The 16,528-nt window shown below is 46.2% G+C and overlaps 1 protein-coding gene across 9 annotated transcripts in view; it reads left to right on the top strand.

Moving 5' to 3' along the window:
• Kank1 (KN motif and ankyrin repeat domains 1) overlaps window positions 1-16,528 on the top strand; it is a 190,125-nt gene that overhangs the window by 133,072 nt on the left and 40,525 nt on the right. For 7 of the 9 annotated variants that reach the window (XM_021195604.1, XM_021195613.1, XM_029536852.1 and 4 more), the window contains one exon: window positions 517-636. In XM_021195604.1, the coding sequence (XP_021051263.1) occupies window positions 600-636 (37 nt within the window). In that variant the 5' untranslated portion in view covers window positions 517-599. Of the gene's footprint in view, window positions 1-516; window positions 637-4,387; window positions 4,487-5,711; window positions 5,890-16,528 lie in introns of those variants that run through there. The other 2 variants (XM_029536863.1, XM_029536871.1) reach the window with 2 other exon arrangements.

Here is a 16,528-nt window from a genome sequence, read left to right on the forward strand (position 1 = left end):
AAAGAAAGAAAGAAAGAAGAAAGAAAGAAAGAAAGAAAGAAAGAAAGAAAGAAAGAAAGAAAGAAAGAAAGAAAGAAAGAAAGAAAGAAAGAAAGATAGATTGCAGTTGGGTACATGAAATTATTGGACCAGTTTTTAAAAAAAAGCAGTGAGCTTCAGAATGTATGTGCGTGTGGGCGTGCATGCGCACATGTATGTATAATGTATCTATTACATTAATTTTAAAATGTAAAGAATACTGAAGGGGATATGTGTCAGGTGTCCCATTTCCTAAGCAGTTGGTGTGTGGCAGTCACTTTTCTCTCCCGTGAGTGGATTGTTTTGAGCGTTCTCAAGGCCTGGGCACTAGTGGGTCTGTGGGTATGTCATTGCTCTAGATACTTTAGGACCAGGCTTCCTGCAGCACCCAGCCTGTCTCTTTTCTTTCTAATCTGTTTTCTCCGCTAGTAGGCATCTCCATCCACAGACATGGAGGTTTGTTCTAGCCATCTGATGGGGCTCTCTTTACCGTTTCAGGTGGAGAGCCTTCGGGAACTTGCTGCATGACATTCGCACAAGTTGTCACTGTTTGCTGTGTCCTTCCTTGGATTTGAGCCAGCATGGCTTATACCACAAAAGTTAATGGCCGTGCCCCAGGTAAGTGTGCTCAGAGGGAGAAAGAGGAGGCAGGGCATGTCTCAGTTCAAACTGCTTCTTTATTTCTCTTTACTAATTGAAAGGTCATAGTAAGTAGCGTAGAGAAGTAGAATTTCACGGCAGTTTTCTATCTGGTTAAAGTTGTTTCTTCTTTAATCCATTAGAAACACTCGCCTTCAAATACATACACACACAAACACACATGCACACAACACACACATTTAGTGGGAGGGGTATCAGAGGATATCTTTTTCAATGCTCACTATCCATGGTGTAGTTCCTGGTATTGAGCTCAGATGGCCCAGGCTTGGCAGTAACTGCCTCAGCCCCCCAACCCCCACCTCACCCCCACCCCCGAGCCATCTGGCCAGACTTTGCTTTACCTCAAAGTTCTGTTGATGTGTTGGGACAGAAAAGTAAAAATCTTGAATGTTGATATAAGCATAAGGCATAGTCAATTCAACTTGGACCTCTCTCTCTCTGAGTGATGGGCAACCAGTCTAGATGCTAAAAACCAATTCTTAGGAGTTTTATTTGATGGGACTAGTCATGGAAAGGGGGGTGTAGTGAACAGAGCCCAGACATTTTTGTATTTCCCTAATATCAGTATTTTTTGAGTAACTTAATTCACTGAGTGATCTTATAATTTTTTTATTTTATATGCATTGGTGTATAATTGCCTGCATGTTTGTCTTTGTGAGGGCATCGGATCTGAAGTTACAGACAGTTGAGAGCCGCCATGTGGGTGCTGGGAATTGAGCACAGGTTCTCTGGGAGAGCAGTCAGTGCTCTTAACCATTGAGCCATCTCTCCAACCCCCATCACTGAGATCTTGTCTTTACTAGATGGGGTGGCAGTCAGCAGGCTTAAGGTTCTTTTACTCCCATCTTAGATATTAACTCTTAGTGCACACATTACACATGCCACAATAATACATAGGCTTCAGAGTAGCTGTATAGAAACGTTAAAGAAGCCTTCCCCTAAACGTGCCCCCCCCGCAACCCTTTCCCTAAATCTAACTGTTTGTTTGGGGTTCATAGAACATGAATAGGCAACACCTCTCATGTTCTTATGAATCAAGGAGGAATGGCCAATAAGAAGCATTGCAAGACTAAACAACAGTCCGCTGCCATCAGACAGGTTGACCACACGCTAATACTGCTGAGGGTTCTAGCTGGGTAAGGGGTGGTCCTGAGTCCTCCTGTACTCCATATTCTCCACGAAGTTCCTGAGATAGAACAGACAAAAGGTGCATTCTAAAATGAGTGTGTTGGTGCCGTGATTTGTAAATTCTTAGGATACAGTCCTGGCGTAGGGGTAAAGATTACGTAAGGAGTGTGCAAATTTATCTGTACTACCCAGTTTAAGAAATAAACTATGCCAGAACGCAGCAGTTACTGAGTACCTACTATGTGCCATGCGCTAGTCTGTACTAGAACACAGCAATTACTGAGTACCTACTGTGTGCCCGGCAATATAGTGAGCGGTGAACAAGGCAGGCATGAATCTCTGCCCTCTGGGATTGTATACACTGGAAGCCTGGGTCTGCTGTGTGGTCAGGGAAGGCTAAAATAGAGCATAAGTTTACACCACAGAAGTATTTGGTGTCTGAGGTTCGCATTGAGTTGGTGGTCTTCTGCTTGCTGACCTGGGCAAGCCTAGCCCATACCCCTTCCACCTACAGCATCCTTCTTGGCGCCTGCCCCTCTCTGCATCAGTCACTGCCATGACTGTCTCTTCTCAGCAGAGTTTCAGCTCTACCATTTTGTCTGCTGGCCCAGTCTGTATGCATTCATTCAGAACGTTCCTAGTGACTGGAATCTGCTCTCGTGAGCTTGCTTCATCATAGATTGATTGCTCTTGACTCCTCGGTAACTAGCTAGGCGGTAAGCAAGGATCCCAGATGAGAACAGTGGCTGGGTGTCTTCAGGGTTTCAGAATGGGGACAGCCTGCTCTTCTTCGCCCAAGTTCCCAAGTCATGGTGCAAACGGCTACCCTGATTGATACCTCTCTAAACACTAATTAATGTTGTGCAACTTTAATTAGAGCTTAGGACTCCTTCAGAAGTCGAATACCAAGTGGTGGATTTGTCAGATGAAGATAATAACACGTGTCCCCTCTTCTTCACAAGACAGATGTAAGGAAAGACAAGACAAGCTGGGAACTTTGTCATGCATTGTTTCCTGGTTCTTTTGGGACAGGGTCTCCCAGGTTGGCCTTGAACTCAGTCCTGCTTCCGTCTCCTGAGCGCTGGGATCATAGGCATGTGCTCTTACATGTGGTTCAGAAGAACGTTGATTAAGACACAAAGTGCAAGTCAGACGTCAGAGGACAGACCTGTTGTCCCTCTCATGAGCCCCTGCTCTGGTGCCTATGGAACCCTGCCAGGTGCTGAGACGGTAGAGCAAGCTTGCTCTCCTAACAGTTAAATGGAACGGATGGGTGAGGATGGTTAAGTGACTTTTCTGGCCAGTTACCATCTCTGTGCTTGCTAATAGTTTCCTTCCCTCCTTTGTGGCCCCTCCCTCTTGTAGATAGATGAGTGTATCTTTCTTCAGAGGTCTGCTTCCTTACGATGACTGCTCATACATTACTGACTACATTAAACACTAAGAATGGTTGTGGCTGGAGAGATGCTCAGCGGTTGAAGAGCATTTGCTGCTCTTGCAGAGGACCTGGGTTTGGTTCCCAACACTCAGATGACAGCTCACAACCATCTCTAACCCCAGCTCCAGGGGATCTGACTGATGCCCTCCTCTGGCCTTTATGGGCAGCAGGCATACAAGTGGTACATGCATATCTGCCAGCAAACACAGCTACACATAAAATAAAAAGAGCTTTTAATTCCATTTTTAAAAAGTAATTTGATAAACTTCATAAATTTTGTGGGGAAATAGGAGTGGGGGGTACTTACAGGTTTTTGATGTTTAGGGGTTTGTTTGGGGGATTGGTTTGTTTGTTTGGGGGTTGTTTGTTTGTTTGTTTGTTTTTCAAGACAGGGTTTCTCTGTAGCCCTGGCTGTCCTAGAGCTTGCATTGTAAACCAGGCTGGCCTCAAACTCAAGATCTGCCAATGTCTGCTTCTTCCTGAGTGCTGGGATTTAAGGCATGCACCATCACCTCCTGGCTCCCCCCACCGCATAACAGGTCTTATTTTGAGCATTTTCCCTTCCTTTTCAGACAAACCTAGGGTTTCAGTAAGTTTTCATACATTTTGGTACACAGCTCTTGGCTTTAATGCTGTCTGTAGTCTGCCCAGCCTTCATGGAAAATAACTTCTAAATTTATCTTTGTGACAACTTCCCGATCCCCCTTGCCATATTTCCAGCAGCTTGGTTACTCTTCCTTTTTTTGTTGGGGTGTTTGGAATGAAAGTAGCCACGCCTTCCCTCGTGGAAGATGGCAATGCAGAGAACTTCTTCCTTTTGCCCTTTTTCTCCTGTTCCTAAGAGTAATTTCACAGAAACAGGAGCTGAAGTGTACAGCTTTTGTAATGGCTTCAGTCACTGTCAGAGGGCTTCAGTGATCTGGCTGTGGATTTTGTCTCTATGCTGATCTCCCATGAGGTACAAAGAGCATTGATAAGGACCAGGTCAAGCAGCCGGAGCCCGGGACTCCTGCAGAGCAGGCAAAGCTAGCTGCAGCACCCACAGCCCACACCAGGTTGGGTAAATATTTTTTCTGGGCAGGCGCATTTCTCAAACAGGACTCTGAGCCCACTGCGAGCCTAGCAGCTGGAATTTCAAGTTTAAACACTCCTCCACATTGACTAGCCTGCCTACAATTGCTGGGTGTTTTCTGAGAACATCTTTAGAAAAGGACACAGCTGAGCTACAGTGTGTTCATGATGGTGAGTCCCGGCCCCGTCATTGGTTACCCTGGCCCCACCAGCAGAGCTCAGACTGCTTAGAAAACTCTCGGACATTCCGAGACTTCCCAGGGCCTCTTGATTCTGTTTGTAATAGGGTGTTAGCTGCCTGCGTGTTCTTATTGAGCCTTGTATTCTCCCATAAGAATTGTCGTCAGGCTGTCAGAAAAAGCCAAGGGTAAAACCGAATTTCTTAACATGAAAATACAGGTAGGAGCTGGGGCGGAGGGGGGTTCCTTTTATTTCAGTTGCTGGCCTCTCCTCCCTCTTCTCAGATGGCAAAATACAAGCTCACACTGGCTAAGGCAAGACTGTCTTGTGTTGACACTGACAATGTATGTAATAGCTGATAAGATGGCGTGACAAAACAGACCAAGAGATGTATGGGGACACACACACACACACACATACATATAATGTATTGTGATATACTTATTATTGTATATATAAGTAATATATTATTTATTTATTTCAGGCAAATTTACTAATGCCTGAGAAGTGGAATAGTTAAAAACAAGATGTCCTTTAAGATAGGAATTATGGTGATAGTTTTTTTCTTTACCATGTGTTAAGTTTCTTAATGGTCATAATGACGGTTGTGTTTATGTATTTTTTAATGCATATTATTGTGCACTGTTTCATTGAGTCAAATTAATCTCTTTAATACCTTATATCTCTTTATGGTACCATGCACTTCCTTCCTAGCATTAGCTGTGTGTATGTATTGGATTTAACTAGATTGTGCGTTCACCTTTCAATAAAACTTAGATATTAATTTTTATTGAAGGCTCATTCCACACCGAAGGTCATAAATATAGTAATTTTTCTTAATAGCAATGGTCTTTGACAGGGCTGTTGTTTGTTCGTCTGTTTTGTTTTGGTAAGGCCAAGTAGTTTTGGGTTTTGTAACTGTCAAAATACCAACACTAGTTATAACTAGAAGACCCTGGGTTTTGGAGTCTTGCCAGTGTGGCTAAGCATAACCCTGGAGTTGATCCCCACCCCTGGAGAGGCTGGGAAAGATCCTCCTCGCTGCTCAGGGCTTGCCTGCTGCATTAACTCTCAGGGCTTGGTCTTAACCCGCTGCCAGCATCCCCTTCCAAACACGCTTTCCTCCAAGACTCGCCCAGTCACAATGGGTTAAGCATCAGGTTTCAAGTGAGCAAGATTAGGGCTGAAGCTCAGCTGGGCTGGCAATTCCTTCCAGTGAGTACCAGCCTCTGTGGGCGGAGGAAGGAGGAGAGAAGGAAGGGCTCCTGTGCTGGGGCAAGGCAGACAAACCCTGGGCTGCAGATTTCTGCTGCGGTGACTCTAAGCGCTGGCACAAAGCCAGCACAGCCCTTGCCACCAGGCTTCGGAAATCCTCTGCTCTGGGACTTCCCATGGTGAGTATTGCCATTTTTTTTTTTTTTTTTAACGGTTTGCACTTCTGCTCTTAAGTGGCTTTCAGGGCGCTTGAGGCATCCATCCATGGACAGCTCCCCTTCTCCAGGCTGTGCCTTCTTCCTGTGTTCTAGAGAATTTCAGTTCTTCTCCTTTGTGTAGTCTCTGAGAGGTTTCTATAGGCTGGGAAGGAAAGGACTGACCAAAGGGCCGAGTCTCTGCTTTGGGCTTCTTTCCTGTCAAAAGCTGTTTGAGTTGATCTGGCATGAAGAATATTAGCATAGGTCTTAGATTCATGGAAGCTAGAAATTCTTTCTCTTTTCTGGAAATTTTTATTAAAGTTCCCTTGAGTAGACTTTGCTAATAAAAACTTGGTTGAGGATCTGAAAATCAGATATTAGAGGATCAATTCAAACTGCTATAGACATTCTCAGGCCAAACAATATAAGATTCTCTCTCTCTCTTTTTTTTCCTTTCTTGGCATCTCTGTGAAATGTATTCTGAGTGAGCTGTTCATTATCCCATTCATTTTCATATTCTTTATGCAAAATATGGTCGTGTTTAGAAGACAAGATTGGGTTCAGCTTTGAGGCTGAGGTTCATTAGAAAGACTAAAACCAGACATTTTAAAAATATATGTTGCCCATTTGTGTCTAAGCACTAGTGGTCTCGGCAGGAAGTTTTCTACAGACAAGTGGTCGCCCCACTTAAAAATTATGTTTCTATTTTGAGGATTTTTAAAAATACGGTGACCAGATTCCTCATCCCAGCCGTTCTTAGGACCAGTGACAACTGGAACTCAAACTAAGCAGTATTCTTCAGTCTTCTCTCATCAGAAGATAGAAAGTAGACTACAGACAGGAAAGCGTTGCCAAGGGTCTGGGAGCGGTGTTTGCAAGATTTAGCTTAGCCGGAACTTTAAACTTCTCAAGTCCCGGCTCTGCTTCATTGTATGGGAGGCCAGCCGTGAATGATCCTTGACAGCTCCTCTGGGGTCAGAGGTTGTAGACTTCATTACTTCTTCACCACGTAAACCTTTATTTAAGGAGCCAGGCTGGAAATAAGCATTCAGAGATGTGATTTGCTATTAAAAGCCTCAAGCCCTGTGTTCACTTGCATTCTTTTTCTGTGACTTCATGTCACTGAAGAAGGGTTTTTCTCTCCCAAGTGATCTTTTGCATTTTTGAATATACCTTTTTGAGGCTGGAGGAATGTCTCAGTGGGTAAACTGCCTGCAGCAGAGACCTAAGCTCAGATCCCCAGCACCCACGGAAAAGCCAGGGGTGGGTGGCTGTAGATATCTGTAATTTTAGCATTGCTTGAGCAGAGGCAGGTGGACTCTGAAGAGTGCTGGCCAATCATTGTAACCAATCAGAGAATTCAGGGAAAGACCCTATCTCAAAAGATAGTAGGGCCAGACAGGGTGGCGCAGCCTTTAATCCTGGCACTTGAGAGGAGAGGCAGGTGGATATGTATGAGTTCAAAGCCAGCCTGGTCTACATAGTGAACTCCAGAATATCCACGGCTACATAGTGAATACAGAGAGAGAGAGAGAGAGAGAGAGAGAGAGAGAGAGAGAGAGAGAGAAGAATGAGAGAGGAATATACCTGCTTGACCTGTGTACATACACACTCACATACATACATACACCAAAAAGAGAGAGAGAAGAAAAGAAAAGGGATTTTAAAAATTCAAATGCTCTTGTTATTTAGAACCAAGGGTGAATCCCATGGCTTCTGGATTTATTCACATAACATCTGGTTGAGTGGATAAACCCCATCAGCTTTGCAAATCATTTTGTGAAAACATTGATTAAAGCACACCCAGTCCTCGTTTCCCATCCCTGCCCTCTTCCGAGTGCCTTTCTCTCATATCCGCTGCCCCTTAGTCCCAGGTGTGCTGTTCCTCTGCCACAGATGTGGGTTAGAGTCTCCTACAAGAAGAGGGACAAGCTGAAATGAGGGGGAGGGAGAGAAGCCGAGCGTTTCCAATGGCTCACTAACCTAGTGCTTAATGTCTTTGTAATGCTATGGTTGTCTGTCAGCTCTTAAATTTTCTTTCTCTGTTATCGGTCAACCTCTGCCTAAGTCCAGAGACCTACCAAGGTACAGCTGATTCTCTCTAGTTCGGTATTTTTGATGGGCTAGGGGGTTGTATTCCAGCTGGGGAAAACTTTGGGGGTGTGGCCTGTTTGCCTGCTCCTGCCAACTGGGAAGATAAAGGCTGGTTTGTTATCCCGTGCCCTGGCAGATACCACAGTACCTGCTGGGTCTGCATAGCATGTACCCTCCCTGGTGCTCTGCCTGCAGGGGGTGAATCAGCCTGGTGATGCACTGGTGTTTACAACACTGCAGGGTGGAGACCTGGAAGTCGAGGCCAGTGGGGGAGGAGGAACAGTTTGCCCTTAAAACCATTCCAACAATGTAGCTTACAGGAAAAAGTTGCAAAACACGAAGAAGCCCCGCGCCACCAGATTCTCCCGCTAGTACCAGGCTCTAGGTGGCTTCCAGATCTGCCCCAGGGACAGTGTGAGAGGGATGCCCCTGGTATGGCATAAGTTTTAGGGCTGGACACCTCTGTTGGTCCCCACAGTGAGTCCATGTTTCTCCCCGCACACACAACCTCAGCAGTCACACGAGCAGCCGTAGGTATTTGTCCTGTGGTGACACTGCTAGGACCTTATCTGGGCACCAGGAAATAGCAGCTGGAACCTACAATACATTAGAGTAACTGTGAGAAATAGCCAAAATAGTCTCCTTCTAGATGGTAAAAGGGATTTCAGCCCCCTCCCCCCCCCCACACACACACAGGGCTGTTCCTCTGGGGAATTATTCTTTGGTATTCCCTGGAGACTGTGACATTGGGAAAGGAATCTTTGCTAGGGGTGGTGAATTTAAGCTGCGGTGACAATTAGGGACTTGTAGGGAGAGTGATGGAAAACTGCAGAAATGCTTGAATTCGGAAGGTTCATTCATTCAGCGGCTCACTTCAAAATTCCCGCACAGCTGGTTCCCTGCTTTGTGTGACAAGCCAGACTTCGGCCCTGGAAACAATGTCTCCCTGCTCTTCCCTTTTCTCCCTAGGTTATGGTTTTGTTCTGCTAGGGATGGTTGGCAAGATTTTTCTGCTCTTCTGTTTCCTCAAATACTTTCCCCCTTAACTTTAGAACTGTTTTTTTGTTTTGTTTTGTTTTTAATTCTGAACCTTTCTTTGAGGACAACTATGACATACACCATTGTCTGCTTCTGTTACCATCTGACCTGACTCCTGAGGAAACCACATGGATTTTCCCAGGGCTTGAGGGAATGAGAGGCCAGACAACTGTGCAAGAGGGCAGTGCGCCTGCCTGCTCCATCCTAGGCCTGATTCCCCAGCCCGGGGCTTTGCTTGAAGCCCTGTTCTCTGGGCCTGAAAGCGTTTCCTGTGTCTATGAATACAGGTTCTTCATCCTGTGACTCTCTACTCTACATCGCTGTTCACTGATGGATCCAATGGAATTTCTCTGTCCTTTTTAAAATCATTTCTCATCATCTCCTTTCTTGGTTCGGTTTGTTTGTTTTGATTATGTATGTCTATGGGTATGTGGATGTGAGTGCAGACATGTAGAGTCCAGAATCCAGAGGAGCGTGCTGGATACCCTGCAGCTGTTGTGAAATGCCTGCTAGGAATGCTAGTAACCAAAACTCCAGTCCTCTGGAAGAGCAGCAAAAGCTCTTGACCATGGAGCCATCTCCAGCCCTTTCCTCTGTCCTCTTCTCAATCCCAAGAGTGTTTGACGTTTCTATCAAATGATTGCCATCACCTCCTTCAAGGAGGTGTTAGGGTCCTGTGCCTCACCCACCCACCTGTGACAAGAGGTAGGAGTCATGCTACATAGAGCCTCTGTAGACCCGTTGTCCCTTGCTTTGTGGACCAGCCGATTTCCTGGTCAGTCACATCTTCAGAGCCCCCTGCGCTGGCTCTAACAGTGGGCACAGGCTTCACAGCAAAAGGCAGAATTGTGGGACCGAAGTGGGCCCTGCCGCTTGCTGGTCTCACATCGATCGGTCCAGCTGTGGCGTGTTCTCTACCTGCCTGTTCTCCCGAGTCGCTTGCTCTGCAAGTGATAGTCATACTTGATCTCTCTCTCCACTTGGGTAAAACAAGCAGGTGGTTTTGACCGACTGTGTCACATGCGCTAACTCCTGTTCCACTTCTCGTGCAGGGGGCAGTATCTGCTTTCTCTCCTGAAGGCGGGCTTCAATGACGTCATCAATGTGACTCTGGATGCAGAGAGGGGTGCGGTGTAGTGTGCGAGAGAGGGTAACAGCTATCCTCAGGAGGGTACTCAGGCTATTTGGAAAGTTTTTTTATGGCTCCAGGCGACCTCCTTTGTCCCTTTCGCTGCTTGTTAAGAAGCCTGCCAGAGGGTGGAGGCAGACTCTTTTGGTCAAGCTTATTCAGTCTGGTTTCAGTGGACTCCTTGGAACTGTGGGTAGAACCTGGGCTGGGGATTCTGGGAGTGTGGTCGGCCCTACTTCTGCCCCAGTGCTTTCTGTACATCTTTTTTAAGATGTGAAGAAATAAATGGCCCTTCCCTTTGTTCAGTCACAGCCTTTAAGGTAGTCCTTGTGAACATTTAAGGTTTTAATTCCCTTATTTATTTCTGTGCCCTGTAGGTGATTTTTGCCATTTGACTTTTTAAAATGTTGGTTCCAGCCAGGCCTGGTGGCACAGGCTGTAATTCCAGACTGGGGCCGGAGAATTACACATTGAAGGCCTGTCTAGGCTACCAATAGAATTTAAGGCCATCCTGGACAATTTGGGAGACCCTGTGTCAAAATAAAATGTAAACAAAAGGCCAGAGATATGGCTCCGAGGTGGCGTGTTTGCTTGTAAGGCCCTAGGTTCAATCCCCAGTGCTGCCAAAGTAAAAAGAAATGCTACAACTAAATGTTGGTTTTAAATCTTAGCCAGACAGACCCAAATCTCTTCCTTTAATCTGGTGAGAAGAATGAATGGGGAAGGCAGCAGGCCCATTGGAAGGAAACCCAGTGAGACTCCGCTCAAGGCCTTAACAAAACAGGCTTCTTTCTTTAAGATAGGACAGTGAGATAGTGTCCCCTTCCTCTGATACTCTCCTGAGAAGAACCACACCCCTTTGCTACCAAGACACACCCTTCTCCCACCCTTGAGTGCTGGGTGGCCTCTCCTGGGAAAGCCTGCCCTTCCATTAAGTCTCATGAACAGGTCTTGCTAATCCTACACCCAGGGTGGAGCCTGGTATACACCCCACAGAAGGAACAGGGATCCAGAGCCTTGTTGACTTGCCCTCTTATGCTCTGCAAGTCCTGTGGCCCCCTTGGATAAGGTGGGTAAAGGAGCATTAGTGCTATGAGAAGGAACTGTACCCACAGTTCTCCAGAGACACCCGGAGATGCACACTCACACCCCATCACCAGCCTGAAGGGATTCTAATGTTTAAGGCTTAGGAGGAAATCTCCAGTACACTAGAAACAGCCTAGGCCCTAGGAGAGCTCTCAACCTGTCTCTTTAAGGATGAACACTGCTCAGTAGAAAGGTTCTGCAAGCTACTCACTCGAGGAGGATGTGGGATGTTGTTTGGGCTGCTGTCCTTGTTGTTGTTCTAGTTTTTGTTTGATTCCTTGGTTTTGTTGTTATTGTTTTGGTTTTTCAAGACAGGGTTTCTCTGTATATCCCTGGCTGACCTGGAACTTGCTCTGTAGACCAGACTGGCCTGGAACCCAGAGCTTCCTGCCTCTGCCTCCAGAGCCATTGTGAAGGATGACCAAGTTAATATGCAACAAGTTAGATCTTTTTAAATATCGAGTTATATGGTGTTTTTTTTTTTTTCTTCAATGGCTTTGCAAGATGAAAGCCACTGTCAAATAAACTGGAGGCCTTGGGATGTAGGTGAGTTGGTGGAGCGCCAGCCCAGTGTGTACAAAGCCCAGCAGCGCCAGGCGTGCTGCTGTGCCCAGAAGCAAGGGGAGAGGGTCAAGGTCACCTACACAGTTCAAGGACAGCCTGAGCGTGTGAACCCTGAGGGGACAAGAAAAAGAAACTGATCGAAATGGGGATGACATTGGAACAGAGGGGTGTCAGGTGTCGTTGCCTGGAACATAGCAGGGGAGGGGTGATGTACTGTTTCTCCAATGCATTGTTTTGAGTTCATTGCCAGGATATTTAAAATTGCTTCATTTTGTATATACATAACAATTTCTTCCTCCTCCCCTCCTCTTCCTCCTCCTCCTCCTCCTCCTCCTCCTCTTCTTCTTCTCCTCCTNCCCTCCTCATCCTCTTCCCCTCTCCCCTCCCCCCTCTTCCTCCTCCTCCTCTTCCTTTTGTGTTAGCTTCTTTAAGGACAAAAAAATAAAATAAAATAAAATAAAAATAAAAATCAGGAGATAGGCAGCACTGACCATGGATGGCCCAATAAAACAGTCACCAGAGAAAGAAACAGGGGGTCCCTGGGTCCCCCAGTTTTCTTAACATGCTTCTCTTTGCAGCTCAGGTACTTGACCCGGAAGGCACCTGAAGTGACCTAAGCCCCAAGGGTGCTTGGGTTGTTTATGTCTTAACTCAGCTCGACTTCAGAAGCCAGGGAGAACTTTGTGTGGTTCTCACTCCTGGCTGCAGGACAGAATCCACTCAGGAGCGTCTGACACTGCCGATGCCCAAGTTGGGCCAGGCCCCAGGAGGTCTGATTCCTGGTGGGTGTGGAGATGAGCTTCTAACAGAAGCCAGAGGGAGCTTGTTAGTGTCCAGGGGCCGAGGACTTGTGGGAGGTTCCGAGATGCGTGCCAGCCCCTTGAATGACAGAGCTAAGTCGGTTACTGGCACCTCTCTGTGCCCAGAGTCCTGCTCAGCTGTGAAATGAGGCCATGAGCTGAGTCCCTGGCGCGTTCACAAACACCTCGAAAGGAGACAAATATGAGAGTTCTGCTCCCTGAGGGGGGCTGGAATGGAACTTGCCCTGTATACTTGAGGCCCTCAGACACGGACGGCCCTGTCCAAGATGGAGAGGACAGAGCTCTCAGATTTTTATACAGAGTGGATATAAGGGGTCTGCTCAGATGGGAGCAGGTGCAAGCTACTCGCAGGACAATGGCGGGAGAGGGAGCAAGCTGCAGGGGGCCTTGGTGGGCGATTAGGTAAGAGGATGAGGAGCAGCCTTGGAGGACACTGGGAGATGGCGAAAGAGGGTCTTGCTTAGGTTTCTGTTGCTGTAACGAAACACCATGACCAAGAGTAATTTGGAGAGAAAGGGCTTATTTTACCTACACTTGCAGGTAATATTCCATGGCTGAGGGAATTAAGGACAGGAACTCAAGTTGGACAGGAAACTGGATGCAGGACCTGATACAGAGGCCATGGAGGGGTGCTGCTTACTGGCTTGCTCCCCATGACTTGCTCAGCCTGCTCTCCTATAGAAGCCAGGACCTCCAGCTCAGGGGTGACCCCACCCACAATGGATGAGGTTGCCTCCAGCTCAGATGACTCTTGCTGATGTCAGGTTGACATAAAAGCTAGCCATGACATGCAGGCTGGGGGCTGGGTTTATCTTCTTCGTTGCTAGGGATTGAACCTGGAGCTTTGGGCATTCTAGGTAAGGCCTCCACCACTGGGCTACACTTCCAGCACCCAGAGATGGTGTTTGGCCCTTGGGAATGAGACGAGTTTTCCCAGAGAAAAATTCGCTATGACCCTCACTCGGCGAAGAAATAGTAAATGCAAGTCCCTAAAATAGCATTACTAGAACACAATATTGACAAGTAAAATTTAGCAGAATGTTTTTACAGAGTCAAGACATGACATTCAGATGCTTTCCCTCAATTTACCTCTTAGGGACAAGCTTTTTGGGGGGGGGGATTAATACTTAGTTGTGGTTTTGTTTTTGTTTCAAAGATTTATTTAAGATTGTGGCTGTCTTCAGACGCACCAGAAGAGGGCATCAGATCTCATTACAGGTGGTTGTGAGCCACCATGTGGTTGCTGGGATTTGAACTCAGGACCTTCAGAAGAGCAATCAGTGCTCTTAACAGCTGAGCCATCTCTCAGCCCCCCTAGTATTTAGTTTTAATATAATAATGTGACTGTATTAGATTAAGTTTTTTTCCCTTAAGTTGGAAGAAAAATTCTTTACCAAAATCTGCCTGTGCGTACGTGACCTTCCCCATGCTTTAGAAGCGCCACTTCCTCGCCCAGACCCTCTTTCCCTCCATGAAAGCCACAGGACAGAGCGTGCCCGACTGTGCAGTGCAATCCGCCACCGTCGGGGCAGCAGCAGAAGGAAGCTGTGCGTGCGTGTACATGATGTCAGCTCATCTGTGAACTGCAGAGGTGGTCACACCTGCTTTGCAGGGTTCCATGAAGGTGGATGAGATCATTGATGGTGAAAGTGCTTGCTTGGGAAGGTCCTGGTGCTTCGTCTATGGGTGGATCATGGCAGAATGACAGAGAGTAGGCAGCGGGGACAGGCGGGAAGCATGTGGGCAGGCTGGTGCGAGAATGCCACCTAGTACGTGCGTTCTTGCTGTGGGGTAAGGCTAGGAGGGCTCTGAAACACATAAGCAAGGGAATAGCAGTGGGGACAGAGGTGACAACGTGGGACGGGCTTCCTGAGGTACCCACTGTGGGGTCCACGTTAGCACTCAGCTCTGCTCTTCTCTTGGTGAAGGGTAGGCTGTAGGTATTTACCTGTAGTCACAGAGCTCCGAGGCCCCTAGCCTGGTGTAAAGCTATGGTAGGACCACCACAGCAGCCTGGCGACTGTTAGAGAGTCTCCTTTATTTTTTTTTTAATTTTATTAGATATTTTCTTCATTTACATTTCAAATGCTATCCCAAAAGTCCCCTATACCCTCCCCCCAGCCTGCTCCCCTACCCACCCACTCCCACTTCTTGGTCCTGTCATTCCCCTGTATGGGTCATATAAAGTTTACAAGACCAAGGGACCTCTCTTCCCAGTGATGGCCGATTAGGTCATCTTCTGCTACATTTGCAGCTAGAGACATGAGCTCTGGGGGAATCACCATGCCTGGCCTCAAGCTATACTACAGAGCAGTTGTGATAAAAACTGCATGGTACTGATACAGCGACAGACAGGTAGATCAATGGAACAGAATTGAAGATCCAGAAATGAATCCACACACCTATGGTCACTTGATCTTTGACAAGGGAGCTAAAACCATCCAGGGGAAAAATGACATCATTTTCAATAAATGGTGCTGGCACACCTGGCGGTTATCATGTAGAAGAATGCGGAATTGATCCATTCTTAGCTCCTTGTACAAAGCTCAAGTCTAAGTGGATCAANGACCTCCACATAAAACCAGAGACTCTGAAATTTATAGAGGAGAAAGTGAGGAAAAGCCTGGAAGATATGGGCACAGGGGAAAACTTCCTAAACAGAACAGCAGTGGCTTGTGCTGTAAGATCAAGAATCGACAAATGGGACCTCATAAAATTGCAAAGCTTCTCTGGAGTCTCCTTGATAGCCGATTTTTCTGGCCACTCCCAGCCTGTCGGAGAAGCAGCCGACTCTGACAGAATCCTCACCTCCCCCAGCTCCTTGCCCTCTTGACTCCTCTGTCTCAGACAGAGAAGGAAGAAAAAATGGCCCTTTCATTATACCTGGGCAGGAGGAAGTCTCTTTCATTTTATACCTTTGTGACAGGAGGAAGTAATCTTTTCAGGTGTTTCCCTCCCTTCCTTCTGTCCTGTCTGACAGAAGGCTAGACATTTATTTGCATACAATAACTGTTGACTTGCCAGAACTCACCTTCATAGCCGCACACAGATGGCTCTGCACAGCATCAGGTACAGGACACAAAAACCAAATAATTAGCACCCACTGCTTTATGTACTAAATCATATTCTTACTGGAGCATACTGTTTGTAAAAATGTAGCAGAATGCTTTTATCGGATCAGGAAATACTGCATTGTGATGTTTTCCTTAGTTTATTTTATTTTGTATATATAGGTAGTTAGCCTGCATGTATGTGCACTGATGTGTGTGAAATACCCTAACAGGCCAGAGAGGGTGTTGGAGCTCTTGGGAACTGGAGTTAATTGTGAGCCACAGTGTCCGTGCGGGAGACCAAACCTTAAGAACACAGCCAATGCTTTTAACCACTGACCTACCTCCTCAGCCCCTTAGCTTAATTCTTAATAACAGCTTTGTGATATTAATACTCAACTTTGACTAAAATAATGTGACTATAATGCAGAATTGTATTCAAAAAAACTAAAAGTCAATTTCTCTACAGGAAACAAATACTGAAGCATTTGGGACCTTTAAAACTGGGTTTATGATGATAAAGCCCCGTGTTTACTAGAACGCAAACTTCACAGAGAACGTGGGTCATTTTGCATATGTAAATTATAGATCAGTTTTTATTTTTAGTCCAAAACCAGGGATTGGGGGAGGTGAAGAGACCCCATTCAGTTCTCTTACCTAATGGTGGCATTGTTGAGTAAAGTAACTTAGAATTATTGGGGCTTGATATTTCAAAATCTGTGACACTGAGGCTTTTTGCTCTTGATATATATATATATATATATATATATATATATATATATATATATATATATATAGAGAGAGAGAGAGAGAGAGAGAGAGAGAGAGAGAGAGAGAGA

This window comes from Mus pahari, chromosome 1 (assembly GCF_900095145.1).
Source record: "Mus pahari chromosome 1, PAHARI_EIJ_v1.1, whole genome shotgun sequence".
NCBI classification, from domain to species: Eukaryota; Metazoa; Chordata; class Mammalia; order Rodentia; family Muridae; genus Mus; species Mus pahari.